General features: G+C 38.9%; 1 protein-coding gene across 2 annotated transcripts; it reads right to left on the bottom strand.

Annotated features, from left to right (window-relative positions):
• Positions 1 to 5,030: 5,030 nt before the first annotated feature.
• On the bottom strand, positions 5,031 to 13,092 carry prkcsh (PRKCSH beta subunit of glucosidase II). 2 transcript variants are annotated; one of them, XM_071920720.2, is made up of 18 exons: positions 12,961 to 13,092; positions 12,511 to 12,680; positions 12,237 to 12,353; positions 11,902 to 11,997; positions 11,750 to 11,807; positions 11,355 to 11,472; positions 10,399 to 10,528; positions 9,826 to 9,910; positions 8,591 to 8,669; positions 8,314 to 8,397; positions 8,021 to 8,188; positions 7,842 to 7,932; positions 7,293 to 7,362; positions 6,972 to 7,061; positions 6,791 to 6,865; positions 6,601 to 6,700; positions 6,296 to 6,455; positions 5,031 to 5,296 (listed from the first exon to the last, which is right to left on the bottom strand). In XM_071920720.2, the coding sequence occupies exons 2-17, from the start codon at positions 12,596 to 12,598 to the stop codon at positions 6,309 to 6,311; spliced, it is 1,596 nt and encodes a 531-aa protein (XP_071776821.1). In that variant the 5' UTR covers positions 12,599 to 12,680; positions 12,961 to 13,092; the 3' UTR covers positions 5,031 to 5,296; positions 6,296 to 6,308. The 2 variants fall into 2 exon arrangements, with proteins under 2 accessions (XP_071776821.1, XP_071776822.1); XM_071920721.2 differs by having other exon boundaries at positions 13,080 to 13,092.
• Between the last annotated feature and the right edge of the window lie 1,470 nt (positions 13,093 to 14,562).

The following is a 14,562-nucleotide window of genomic DNA, read 5'->3' as shown; positions in this document are numbered from 1 at the left end:
TCCACAGGCCATTTCCCATTGCATGGCTTTGTTTTTATGATTTGGTGTGAGGTCCCTTTAATCGAAAGGTCGTCTGGTGATATAAGAGGTCAGCAAGAATGAGAGAAAAACAAACAGGACATGAAAGACAACACCAACTATATTGATCCTGCTGCATGCAATTGCTTATTTACTTGTCTGGGAATTCACAGCCATTTATCAAAGAACAAGAAAGCAATTTCCCTTTAGTAAGCGGGCATTACTAAATTTGCAGTGATGGATTACAGCTTCAGATTGACATGGATATCTGTCAGCACGAGACTTGATAGTTTCAATATGATTGGGATCCAATGAGCTGCCAAAAGTAATGAAGTACATGTCAAACAACACATGGATTGAACAATGTTCCAGGCAGGTCTGCAGAGAAATAATAGAGATGAGCAAAAACTCAAGAGCACCGGTATTTTTCTTTAAACAAATGAACAGGAAGAAGCTCTCCAAGTACATGAGGTCATAGTTTTACATTTCAGTGGAATATAAGGGCTCTACAGTAACAACATGCATAGAGCAGATTAAAAGGACTTGCAGTTCCAATGACTGAACACTCAGACTGACTAAGAGTCATGTGTGTGAGCGATGATATCTGGCAATGATCAAATTATCACTGATCCTTAGAGGAGAAAGATTGTTACCAATTCCTCCAGCTTTGCCAAATGCTCCTCAGTTTCATTTAAACCCCTTCTATTCTATTAAAAGCTTCCCAGACTAAGCTTTGAACTCCTGCCCTCTCAAAAGACGATTGTACAAAATCAAGCCTGCAAATAAGTGTCATAATCATACTTCTATTTACAACAGAAAGGTATTTTACTTACTTGCTTCAGATCTGTTTGGCACTACCACCAAAATAGCATTTCTCAAAATATCCCCAACCCAATTGCATGGAAATTATTTATGGCACCCTTGATGAAACATTAAGGCCAACTACAACCTGTCTTGCTGAACTGTCTGTTACAGACCAGACTTAAGATTTACCATGGGGAGAGCTATTGTCTTTTAATATCAAGACATCTGCACATGATAATAGATTAAATAAGGTCAACTATATTCAAGACATTTTTGCTTTTCTAAATGACGCTGTGTTAGCCAAAGAGGATGACGATCTCTTTGAAAGGATTACATTAGAGATAAATCTATTTTTATACATACAAAAGAACAAGACCTTGTGCTGAATTTTTACAGATTCTTAAGCTTGGAAAAATTGGGACATCGCATGGCTTTATTTTAAACCCTCTGATCTTTGCAGAGAGAGGGGGAACAAGCATGCGGTGTATGGGTGGGGATTTAGGGAGGGGGCGAAGGAAAGTTGTATCTCATACAAACTTAGCTGTTCAACCATATCAAAACGATTGAAACCAACTTAACAGAAACAAATTTGATGTACAAAAAAAAAAAAGAAAAAAGCTAAATTAAACAGTTAGGGGTATAACCTGACAGACACATCTATACTTTTGAGTGCGTAGACACACTCGTATCTCTTGTCCTGAAGTTGTGTACAGTGTTGCTTCAATGATGGTGCAGTGAAGTGAAGTGCTTTGACTTGAGAATCCCAGACGAAGCTGCAGTGAGACAGGCTCACTGCCCAGCTGAAAAACTGAACGGCTGCTTGCAAATAGAAAGGTAAAAGGCAGATTCAAACAATGACGCAGATTCATAATGAACATTGAGTAGGATTCGTTATGATTAGGTAGATTTGATTTTAGCCAAAGAATTGCTTTGCAAGTCAGTACCAAGAAGGATAAATTAAGACTAACTATATTATCCCCCAAGTAATTGCTGTACAAATCTTTGTTATTTATTGAATAAGGACCCTCTTTAATTTCTGTTATCATTACTTTTGAATATCTCAGTTGTGCATATCAGTTTGCATTTCTTTATCCTTAAACCACTAAACCAAATCCTAAATTGAAATAGTTGCAAGCAATCCCATTTGCACACATTTCATCAAGACACTGATTCATTGATAAAAAACAAACAGGCATATCAAAACCATATCGTGATGAATCAATTCACCTCTTGACAAAGGAAAAATCTTATGCATCCATATAGTGCATTTCCCCCCAACATTAAAATCATCTGCTTTGACTCATTATTAAATGAATCCTTTAAAACTGTAAACATTGCACCACCGCAAACACTTACTCTGGCTTCTTCTTTCTATCCGACTCATACTATTTCATTCCCCAATATACTCCAAATGATTATTGGTGGTGTGTCCAGTGCTAAACCACACAAATGACTAATACTAGCTATTTTGGGTCTGGCAATTCGCGAGAAATAGGTAGCACAGTAGGACTGAGCACTTGGTGAGACCAGTGATAGCCCTTAGGAACAAACAAGACAGCAGGCCGTGTTGAACTGCAGCTGGAGCTGTTGACCTAGCCATGTCCAGTCCAGTACAGTCCAGCCACAACCCAAACCAACAGCCCGAGACGACCCTTCATACACAGTCAATACAAAGACCCTCGTCCCACACCTAATGTACAGTAGAGAGCCAAGGACAATGGCAGGAAACAACAGTACTACACCGCTTGAGCAACTACAATAATCATTTAAAAAGACAAAAAAACTTTCCTATGGAACAGTAAGTGCAATGTGCTTTGTTTTTATATTGACTGAGAACAAATGATATATATTTTTTAAAAAAGAAATTAAACGTCACACTGAAATGGTTTGCGGAATAGCGAAAGGATCAAATGTTCAGACAAAAAAACGCGCTAAACGAACAAAGTCATTAAGAGAATCAAACAAGCAATGAGAGCTCTGATCTCTAAATGTCCATAATCACTTCCTCAGCCCCTGATTTGTGCTCTGACCATGCAAGCTCAGACAAACTGCATATTTGGCTGACTTAATAGAGCAATTCTCAATGACCTTGAAAGGAATACTGTCTAATATATCATCAGTTTTAGCCCATGTCAATTTCAAATATCATTTTTTCCTGTAATTTATTGATTTCTTTTACATATCAAGACTCACTTGTTAAATTAGCGTATTTGTGTTGTTGATGTTGCCATAGAGGACACACATGGGTCAAAGATTTTGTTTGGTTGCATTGATTGGGTACAATTTGTTATTTTTCTTCCATTATTTAATTAGTTGCAGTTCTTACAGTGTATGCAGATTTTAGACTTAGTTAGATTTTTTTATTTCAATCAAACTGTGTTCAATTGTGTTTGTAAAAGTCTGTGGTAGCTTTTGTTGCAACATAAAATAATTTAAACAGAAAAAATTCAAAATAGCGCCAACAAACTTGTATTATTTGGGCGACTTTAAGCTTGTAGTTTTAACTTATTGTTAACTTAAAAACTATTTATTATGATTATTATTATTGCCTCGTATAAAGTATGTTTTGTGTATATTTATGGTTTATTTCATTATATTTGCAAGTTTAAAAGATTTTAAGTTTGCCAAAATTGTGGTTACACCATTTCGTTTCTTAAAAGGGGGACAAATAGATTAAAAAACAGCTTTAGAAGTACGATTTGGAAAAGTTCTCCATAGTCAAAGAATGCACTGCTATATTTAACTAATTGAAGTGTATAAACATACATGCTGTGTGCTAGATGTTATGCCTTTACTGCCTGTGTTCTGTTTGTCTTGTTAAATGAAAATCTTTTGATTATTTAATCTAATCACAGTCTTGTTTTTTCAACCACTCTGAGACCCCCTGACAGTGCTGGGACACGGGACGGGCCCTGCAGCGTGGCTGTGGCCTATTAGAGGGTCCAGCAACAAGCCAGGCACACAGGCCATGTCCTGGGCTTGGTACGCTCTCAAGATGCTTTCCTGTCGATGCTGATGGGTTAATAAATATAAGGATGATTATCGAGGGTTGCGTTACCCCAAAGGCATCATCATGCTGACATCATCTTAATATCAATTTATGCTAGTGAGACAAAGATGTTCTTTAGCGCCAAGATGCGTTTGGAAACCCAGCCAAGAGCTCCAGCAAAATATTAAAGAGCTCACAACAGCTGCAGGAAGGTTTTCTTGGGAGTCACTTGGGTAGGGAAGGGGTGAGTGGTCCTTCTGTTTCTCAACCAACTGTATTTTGTGTCTATTTATTTAGAAGAGGGGACACAGTAACTTAGTGATGTTTTTCTTACATTTTCCTGGAATGGTAGAACAAATCAAAGGTGAAAATGATCAAAACAGTTCTGCTGACACCAATGTCAGTGGAAGAAATACAAAATCTCATACTTCCAAACATGACCAAATGAACAATGACAAAATTTAACAAAGAAAAAAAAATAAACCTTTCAGTTTAGTCTAGGATATTTATTACTGGGATTTCAGCTGAAGATGCTTGAAGACTTTTTCATGGAATTGTTTAATTATTTGTACTTTACATGCCAGAAAAAAAATAAAAGTTACAAATCTGAGTGACCCAATTTTCTTTTATTTAACTTAGTGCCAAAACGATATTATTGACCAAACACATGAAGAGAATGCCATTTGTCACCATCATGTATGCATATACAGTATACTAATCAACTTACTAAACAATGAAACATAGTTAAGGTTTCTTCTGACTTGCTTGCTTTCACAGCACACCACTTGCAATAAGTCTCAGAAATTATAGAGGCAACACAGTGATTAGAATCCTTTTGATACCAAGACACATTGTAGCACGCTCTCCATTTTGCAATATACAGGGTGTTTTAAAAGTAGGTATACATTTTTCTATACATTAAATCAATGCAGACAAAGGATTACGCAAGATGGTGTGACAGCGTCGCAGAGGGAATGCAAGAATGTGTTAACAAGGATGGGCAACAATTCAAACACTTTTGCATGCAGGGACATAAGTCCTAAGTGTTATTTCCTGGTATTAAGGTTTTAGAAGTATAATTTGTAGTATTAATAAATGCTAAATTGAATGTTGATTTGTTAGAATGACTAAATTGGTTAAAAATGACTAAAATTCTAATTTTGTTTTTATTTAAAACTGTATAACTACTTCTGAAATACCCAGTGTGACTTGAGAAATCACTAATTACAAGTTGGCTGCATGTATAATTGGCAATGAAACGACAGGAGGCAATAGTTTGGAATATGTTAAAAACAACTTTATTTGAAAACAATGGAATGACGCTATATTTTGACACAAATATGAGAAAAGACAAAAGAAGAGATGACTACAAATTGGAATTTCCCTCCCTTATTCTCTATTATTTAACTGAGGCCAGGGTGGTGAAGCTTGCTGTAGCAGAGCAAGTTCATGTTGCTGCAGTCCCTGTGGTCCCTTAAGAGCAACCTGCAAGAGAGAGCACATATAGGTTCATTTCTGTGGCTTGTTCACTCAAGCCACCACTTCCTAGTTGTTGCATTAGAGGCAGTGCAATTCAGTTGCATTTAGTCCCCACAGGTTTGATTTCAAAGGAGTCAGCATTTACCAGTATACAGGAACTAATGTACCTGTCCCTTGTGCTATTTTAAGATGAGCACCTACGTATAAACCTAGCTTGGAAGTTAGAGGAAATGGGTGTGAGTGAGAGGGGGATACGTAATTGGGGTTAGATGTTTTGTTGTGTTAGGTCCATGACACATCCAGAAGGATCAAGAGTTCTGCTGTCCCACATCCACTCACCTCCACACTCGCCCTCAACACTGATCAGACTTACACTCATCTACACTACACTGATATTGAAGGTACGATACCCACGCTACAATATCACCATCAATCATAGAGGAGAAATACTTCTCAAGCTGAATGGGAGTTTAAAACGTCACCTCCATCTGACCAATATCAAATCACTGAATAAGAGTAAGTTGTAATAGCATTTTATAACGTTTGTCTCTTTAAAAAGGGAAAACTACACCTGACATCTATTAACTCATCTACCCAGCATCAGTAAATTCTCAATGTTTCCAGTAGGTTTGTTTATCAACAACCAACAATGAAGTCAAATGAAGTTGCATTACCTTGCTCTTCCTGCTCTGTGCTGTTCTGTTCTTCTTCTAATAGGAAACTGTTATTGCAATGGAAAAGGATTTTCTTTCTTCTAAAATGTTGTAGCTACACATAATGAAGCTCTTACTATCATTGAATAGTAATTGGCTTCAATAAGCACCATGTAGAAATGATGGTGAATTGTTGATTGTAAATATAGTTCTTTTTCATTGGTGCCAAACCATTGTACTTCTGCTCAAAAAGTGGACTTCCTTTAACAATCTTGGGCCACTGACTGCATTATTCAGGTTTGCCAGCTGACATGTACGTACAAATTACGGTTTAAAATTCTAAGAAACTTACAACTGGAGTGAATCTAGAGCTCCTCATGCCCGTGAAGAGGAGAGTCCAGGCTCGGCGGCTCCTGGCAGACAGCGGGGGTGATGAACTCCATCAGGTACTCACAGCGACTGGGCTCTGAGGTAGATGTCACAACTGTCTCCTTCCCACAGGTTAGCTTCACCTGAAAGAGAGAGAAAATCAAGCTATTAGTGCTTTGTCCTGTGAGGAATCATCAAGGTGCGAAAAATCAGCTGTGGACAAGGATCAAGTCTGGGGATCGAGGATCAAATCAGGGCTGAGAAGAGGCTTGAGTGGCCGAGACTTACTGTGGTGGATCTATTGGGGCCTTGCCAGCACCCTGTTCCATGTTCATACTTCATCAGGGCGTAGACGTCTCCCTCAGGACCTGCCCATGTTCCCCAGGTTCTAGAGAGAGGGAATGAGGGTGAGTCAAGTGAGCTTTTAAAATAACACTAACAAAGCATAACAGATAGACAGACACCGGTACTCCCTTACCCTAGGTTGGTTTCTGATCCGCCGTACTTGGGTTTCTGGGATACTCGGTTGAACGGACAGAGCCTGTAGATGTACCTGAAAATGAAGGAGGTGCTTAGTCTCTCATAATTGGAAATTCATACCAAATAATAAATAAGATAAATAGAAAAGATCTTCTTCCAAAGGCAGAGGGTGAACATACTCTCCAGTAGTTAACTCATAGCACTGGCTGTACATGTAGGCAAACTCAGCGCTCGGCCCAAAGTCAAAGGAGATCTCCTTCTCAAGGCTCCTGCAGAGGAAAAGCAGAAACAAAATTAGATCAGTATTGTTTGTCAGACAATCAACCCCAAAATATGTGTTTTTGTTTGTAGTGTTCAATTAATAGCACTGCGATTATGCCGGTAACAACATTAATCTTCTATCGGCTGCAGCTGTCAAAGTTACGCTGCAGTTGTGGTAGCAAACGCTGTGATTGCATTTCTGGGAACGAAGCCCATTCATATTCATGCTGAGGACTTACTTGATCTGATCATCCACTTCGCGGAGAGCTCTCTCAGCCTCATCAAATTCATCCCTGGTTTTCTGAGCAGCTGGGAATCAGATGCACTTAATTAAAAATATGCCTTCGCGGTAAAGACCCATAAAACTCTAAATTACATCAATCAGGCCACATGCATATATGTACATACATATATATACACATATAGTCTAGATTTATATACATTTTTAACCAAGAGACTCTGCTTCACATCGTGAACAACAACACCTCTCAGCTGTTCTAAAATCAATGTAAATCACAGCTTTATTCAGTCGGTTTATTGCTTTTATAAAAAGGTTGGCAGTTGACTATTGTAATAAAAAAGGAACACAAACGTTCAATAAATCTATTTTTCGTCTTCCAATAAGCAATATAGTTATACTACCAGGATGACTGGTGATTTTCAGATAGCGCATTAAAATTTTAATTAACACCTATGCAGTTACGTGACTCAGCTAAATCAGAATTGAGGATTGGAACCATCTGTTTTATAAATATACACACATATATACAGTATATACACACGCTCACCATCAATGAGGTTCTGTGTCTCTTGGTCATAGGGTGGCATGGTCTCCTCGTCAGCATCTTTCTTCTCCTGAGTCCGCGTCGTAGGAGGGATCTGCATATCAAACCCAGATAGAGTGACTCACTGCGACAAACCTGAGACTCCCACAGCATAGGGTGGTGGAGAAACTCAGTCAGTTTACCTTATCGTCTTCCTCGTCTTGGTCTTCTTCTTCCTCCTCTTCCTCCTCTTCTTCCTCCTCCTCCTCTGGGATGTCATCCTCAGGGTATTGATCGGAGTCGCTGTCGGCGACTGGCTCCCTCACCTCTTCCTGCGGGGTCTCCACCGGTGCTGGGGTGTCTGCTTGGGCCTGATGCCGACCAAATTTAGATAAGCTGTGGCTTCTTCACACTGGGAATATACTGAGAGAAGACTATAGAGACAATACAAGTATATCTTATCTTATCTTATATCTCATCTTACTCAGGTTCTTACCTCTGATATGTATTTTTCTTTGATGTTACTCCAAACGGTCTCAAATGCTGCTCTATCCACTTTGTCCAATCCTCCCAATAATCCCTAAATGAACCAAAGACAATCACAATGTCTTGTTTTGTTCAGCTCAAAACATGATGTACAATAGATAATTGTTCATTATGATAATCACACATTATTATGTTTAAAATGACCAACACAAAAGTCTGCATAGTGATGTTCAGAGTTGAAATAGAATGAATTTCCTGAAGTACAGAAGAATTACAGAGCATCTTACCTGAACCTCTGCCTCTGTCAGTGAACCATCTGAATCTGGGTCCAGCTCAGCGTGGGACAGAAGCTCAGCCACTGAGACACTGAGATAAACAAAAACACATCACCCACTCAATCACAGTAATGACTCGCTAAATGTCTGCAAGTCAGCCAATAAAGAAGACCTAGAAAAACACACAATTATTGGTAACAATCACTCAAAATGGCCATATAGATAAACAATATGAGTAATGATCTGTAATCTCTGCTCTCTACTCTGTTTGTTCAGAACATTTATTAATTTCAAGTGGGTACGTAACGAATGTTTGTGACACGAAATTACATGATACAATATTTTGACATTGTGGAGTTGCATCAAAAAAAAAAAAAAAATCTGAGAAATGACATTCAGAATGGTCTTCTCTCTTTTGTTTGAACACTTAACACGTACTAGTCATCACACTTCTGGTGAGCCCAGCTGAGCTGACTACTGTTAAGATGTAGGATGGACAGCATTTTGGATTTCCAATTAAGGAACAACACAGCAACAACACAACTGACAAGACAAAGACTGTTTGGAAGTATTGTAAGAGAGCCTCGCCTTGCAGGTAACACTAGCAACACAATGCACCATGTACAACAACTTCACAGTGAAAAACTCCAGGTGCTGGTATAAGGTTAGATGTTGTGTTTGAATCTTAAATACAGTTTAGTCTTAAAAAATTTGTGTTTGAGTCTTAAATACAGTTTAGTCTTAAAAACTTTGTTGTGAAACACTGTTTCTCTTTGCACTAATTCCCCTAGTTGCGCAAATGTATACTTCACTGTTTCACTGTTTTTTTTTATTATCTTCAGGCTTATTTGGGGATGAAATTGCGTTTTATTTGAACTGGTATTAAAAAGGTATTTAAAAGTTTTAAATTTAACTTACAGAAACCTTTGGTCACCATGTTTATGGTTTTCACACTTGTTTTGTTTTGCGTCAGAAATGAATTTTCATTCAGATTTTGCTCAAAATACTGTGATAATATTGAACTGTGAACCCAGTACTGCGTATAAAACCAAACCGTTAGCTTTCGTTACATCCCCAATTTCCATTGAGCGATAATTTCCATTTTTAAGAAACGGTTACAACAATTGTTGGCATCTTCTGCTGCAAAGCTTATTAAAGTCCTCCCTGGTAAATTTCACTATGCTGTATGCTGTATAAATCTCACTTTACCAAGGGTGCTAGTAATTCTGCAGGGCACCAATACTCACGAGCCATCTGCATCATCATCCAGTTCGCCAAAAGCCTCAGCCATCCTAACCTTGTCCTTCTCCATATGGATGAGAGCTTTTTGATCTGAAACAGGAACGAGTGAAATGAGACACTTTCTTACTGCATATTAATGATCAGGAATAGTGATCATACGCACTCATTTCTATACAATGTAAGCACATAATATGGCAGAATCGTATTTGTGAAACTTCAGGAGACTGAATTTTAGAATACAAAAATACTAGCGCACAAGATTTTTAAAAATGAAACAATACACAGGAGTAAAGAAACACACTGTGTTTAGGCAACTGGCCTGCAGAAATGTGTAGACTGATTACAGTTATAGTTAACAACCTTGCTGCTTGTAAACATTAAGTGCATTACAGTTTTGTAAGGCATTATTTTTGCCCTTTTGAGGTGTAATTATATCTGTTAATTTGGACAAAGGTAAACCGACTAGAGAGTCAAGTATTGGGGATGTAGACATAATCCTTGTCATGTGGTGCCTAGAACAAACTGCAGATGGTGATATACTGGCCACATCTCAATATACTGGCCACATCTCAATTTACCTTCCCAGGCCTTCAGATGGCGCTCTTTAGCTTCTTTTTCTGGCTGCTCTGCAGTCTCCTTCACAGTTCTCAGGGCCTCCACCTTCTCTTCCATACCCTTCTTACTGACCTGCAGTTCTGTTAGTTTACCCTGTTGAGACAGATGAATTCAATAAATAAACTCAAACATAACCTAAATCAGCATAACACAATACCTGAACAGTTTATGACAGTGTGTAGACATCTACAAAGAAAAACACTGTCAGATGCATGAATGTTGCACATTCTCTGGTCAAAGATAGCAAACAGGGCTGGCCACAGAGAAAGCTATTGTAGCATAATTTACCACGGCAATTTCATAATGCAAAAGCAAAATACGAAGTCCCAGTCATTGTCAGCTTGGAAGACCTGGCAACTCATCACTCCCAAATTAGCTGAACTGTTTTTTATTGCAGTCGGACTTCGGATAGCAAGCTGGTTTCTGGCTTTGAGTGAGTGGTTCTGATTCATTATCACAGATAAGGATTTCACTGTACTAGACCACAAAACATAGGCATTTTAATTGCATTACCTGCACCTCTCCACCCGTCTCTCTAGCACAGTATGTGCAGTCACATCCAGTTAGCAATCTTTTTGTAGTTGTGTCAAATTTGGCTATAATCTGTAAGGTGTGGGACATGCTCAACATCATGTAACTCCTACTACCTCCTCTGTAATTGGTGAATAAAGGTGATTCTGGCCTTAACACCTGAATCTCAGGCCTTCAAACAGAAATTAGATTTAATAGTAAAATATACACTAATTTATACAGAAATGTTTGAATTTCTTTGTTGATACAGTAACTAATAACATTTAAACTCCAAAGCATCTCTGTATGCTATCCTGATTAAGCTCTGACCCAGAATGGAGACATATTTCATTGCTCTGAACATGTTTTTGCTCAATACAACCCCCAAAAGTTGTTTTGTCATTCACACCTGTTTCTCTTCTTGGCCCCTCTTGGCCTCATGTATAAGTTGCTGTCTAAGCAGAAAGCCCTCCTTGGCAATCTCTGCCATCTTCTGCAGGCTTTCTCTCTCTTTGCGCCCCAACTCCCTGTAGATCACACAGGAAATAAAATATTTGACTCACAAAGTAGGAAACAAGAAACATGCACTAGAAAAGTCACTGTGCTTCTAGGTTTCAGCTCAAATCACACTCTCACACACACACACCTTTATGTTAATGAGTAAAAAAATAAATTCGCTCTAAATTTATTTTGAGTCCAGCTGCATGGCACCAAAACAACCAAATATCAACAATGAAGAGAAACATGGCTTAGATGTTAGAGAGTGGGTATTTCATCTGAGTTAAAATTCAAAGACATTCTCACCTGCAGGTGTTCTGACAGGCGGCACCACTGTTGTACTCATCTGTTGTGTCACAGCAGTCTGTAGAGGAAACACACATTAATCAAAACCCTGGTCACACTGCATGCCTGAATAAACGATTCAGTGCAACTCAGGGGGGGTAACATATTCTTACCACAGATGCCGTCATTGATGCGGGAGGAAGGGATGAAGGCTGATCGGAAACCTGCGTTGGTGCAGTGGAAGCTGCCATTGGGACAAGCAGCAGTGCCTGCAAGAAAATAAATGCATTATTCCTGCAAATCCAGCTGGCTGTTACCACCAATATCTAGCAAATTTAAGGATGATACTGATTAAGTAAGCTGCGTATGACTTCTCTGAGAGACTGGTGTATTTAATTCAATGCACTGTGACAAAATAGTGAATAACAAACACTCTCAAAATGATTCTCAGCTTGCTTTTGATGGGAATCTCCAGTAACTTGGTTGCCAAGATGTGAGATGAACGCACCTGGTTCGTCAGAGCCATCCTGGCAGTCACAGTAATCGTCGTTCACTCTGTCAAAGGGAATGCTGCGGGAGCCATCCAGGCAAGTGAAAGGTTTATTCTCTTCATAGAACTGACGCTCTGTTGGGGGTCAACAGAGGAAACAGAGTCAGTGCAATGGCATCTCCAAAATTCAAAGGGATTACATTGTCAATTCAATTTCACACTAGGGCCAGAGATATGTAACTGTACATGTGGAGCACATCTTATTAGCTGCAATTAAATTCTTGATCCTCACTTGATAGAGGAACACCGCGAGGCCGCTGGACTTCCACCGCTGACACTCCCAGACTCAGCAGCAGCAGCAGCAGATACACACAGGACATGGTGATGACGGTGATGATGGTGCAGCTCCAGACTGGGAGAGATTTAGTGTTAGCTAGAGAGATTCAGCTACTCCAGAAACGCCTGTCAATGAAATGCAATTTACAAATGAATGCAGGTGGCACTTCTTATGGCCGTTAACAGCACGCTGTGACAGGACACACCATGGTACTAAAATACCACAATGATAATATGCTACATTATGTATCAACATGCTGCTAGCTAGTCATGGTAAAGCTACTTCTTAACGTTAGCTAGCCCCTAAAGCCGCTAGCAAGCGAAGTTAGCTAAACGAGAGCGACTCCGGCTTGTTGTTTAGTTAACAACAAACAAACACCAAATATAGACGTTATCGAAAAATTACCAAATGTATGTATGTCGCTGCGATAATATCACAATATCTCGGACGAGAAAGGTTCATAAAAACAAAAACTATGTCAGTTTTTTCCTAAGAGAACAGGTAAATGGCTAATCAGTCATTACCCTTCCTTGTTCCGCAACAGCAATGCGCATGCCTGTGGCACTCCCCCCTCTCTCTGTCTTGTTTTCCTCTGATTGGACGCCGTCATTGTTTAGACGTCCTGATTGGTGGGGAGGCGTGGGAGGTGTGTAAAGTAGAGGATTCTGGGTAAAATGTTGGACGCAGCCATCTCATGCCAACCTTGAGTTTAGCTGAACCAGAGGAAAATTTGCACCATAAACCACATACAACATAAAATGTAAAAACCAACAAACAAATAATAATAATAAGAATAATATAAGTTTATTACATTGTTATTATCTCTTTGAAAAGGATCTTAATAATAAATGCCTTTGGGTCTGGCACTGGTTTCTCAGAATGGAGCAGGTTTACTACTGTCTCTATTACATCGCAGGGAAATGTAAACAGTATCATTTATCAATTCACAGGATGTGATATAACAATCCTTTGTGCCATAATCCAGGGCGAGCATCCATTACAGAGCCCAGTTCAGATGTTAAAAACAAGAGGACATCAGGCTATGCCATTATAGATCTACAAGTCAGGACCATCGGACAAGCAACACCATTCACTGACCACATAATCTAGATATTAGAGTGTTGTTATGCAAGGTTATGAAGTCGGCACCTTCCTTCATTGATATTGATATATATTGAGTTAGGCCCGTGCAATATCAAGAAGGCTCAATGCTGCATTCCATATCTGCTCTCAGACCTGAGCACCTAATACATGCACAATACAACTGCTTTACCATAAAGAGAAGTGTGTGTGCGTGTGTGTGTGTGTGTGCGTGTGTGTGTGTGTGTGGATGTGTGCATGTGGGGTACAAACCCTGGGTAGCATAAGGGGTAATGGGGTTGATTGACCCTTTTTAGGATAAGGGAGTGAAGGGTGGGACAGGGATATTAGGGTCTGGGGACGGTTAGGAATGAGATTATGCTACTGAGCCTCTATACCAATATAGTAACAAAACCAATGTACAAGCACAGTATGTACGTATGTATGTATGTATGTACTATGCACATGATAACATCAAACATACTACAAACAATATCGCATTTAATATAAAAATCTTACTTTATTTGTAATTTTAACACACTTTACAGTACCGAACAGTGAAATAAAAGAAAAATATACTGATATATAATATTGTTTTATATATAGATGTTTGCTTATTAAATGCATTTATTCACAAAATGACACCTCAGCTCTGTCAAGAGGAAAAACTTTCATAAAAATAATATAATAAAAAATAACTTGGACACATTTTACACATTACAGCAAGATCATTTACAAATATTACAATCATTTCATGGTGTTCTTTCCACTTGTATAATCTTTCTAACTTGTGAACAAACACATGAATTAAAGCCCAGAGAATTATTCTCAGAGGGAGTCAGTCTGTGGCAAAGTAACCTGACGGCGACGCCGATGGGAACCAGCTAGTTAGGCCACCATGGGACTGACGTTTAGGCTATCAGGCTA

This window comes from Centroberyx gerrardi, chromosome 7, assembly GCF_048128805.1.
Source record: "Centroberyx gerrardi isolate f3 chromosome 7, fCenGer3.hap1.cur.20231027, whole genome shotgun sequence".
Classification (NCBI taxonomy): domain Eukaryota; kingdom Metazoa; phylum Chordata; class Actinopteri; order Beryciformes; family Berycidae; genus Centroberyx; species Centroberyx gerrardi.
This window is presented reverse-complemented; position numbering and strand designations above follow the sequence as displayed.

Coding starts and splice junctions, on each gene's coding strand:
- prkcsh (XM_071920720.2), bottom strand. CDS start 12,598: ATGTCCTGTGTGTATCTGCTGCTGCTGCTGCTGAGTCTGGGAGTGTCA. Junction 8,189..8,313: donor AAGAAAAATACATATCAGAG/GTAAGAACCTGA, acceptor GGTCGGCATCAG/GCCCAAGCAGACACCCCAGC. Junction 6,456..6,600: donor GCCCCAATAGATCCACCACA/GTAAGTCTCGGC, acceptor TCTCTCTTTCAG/GTGAAGCTAACCTGTGGGAA.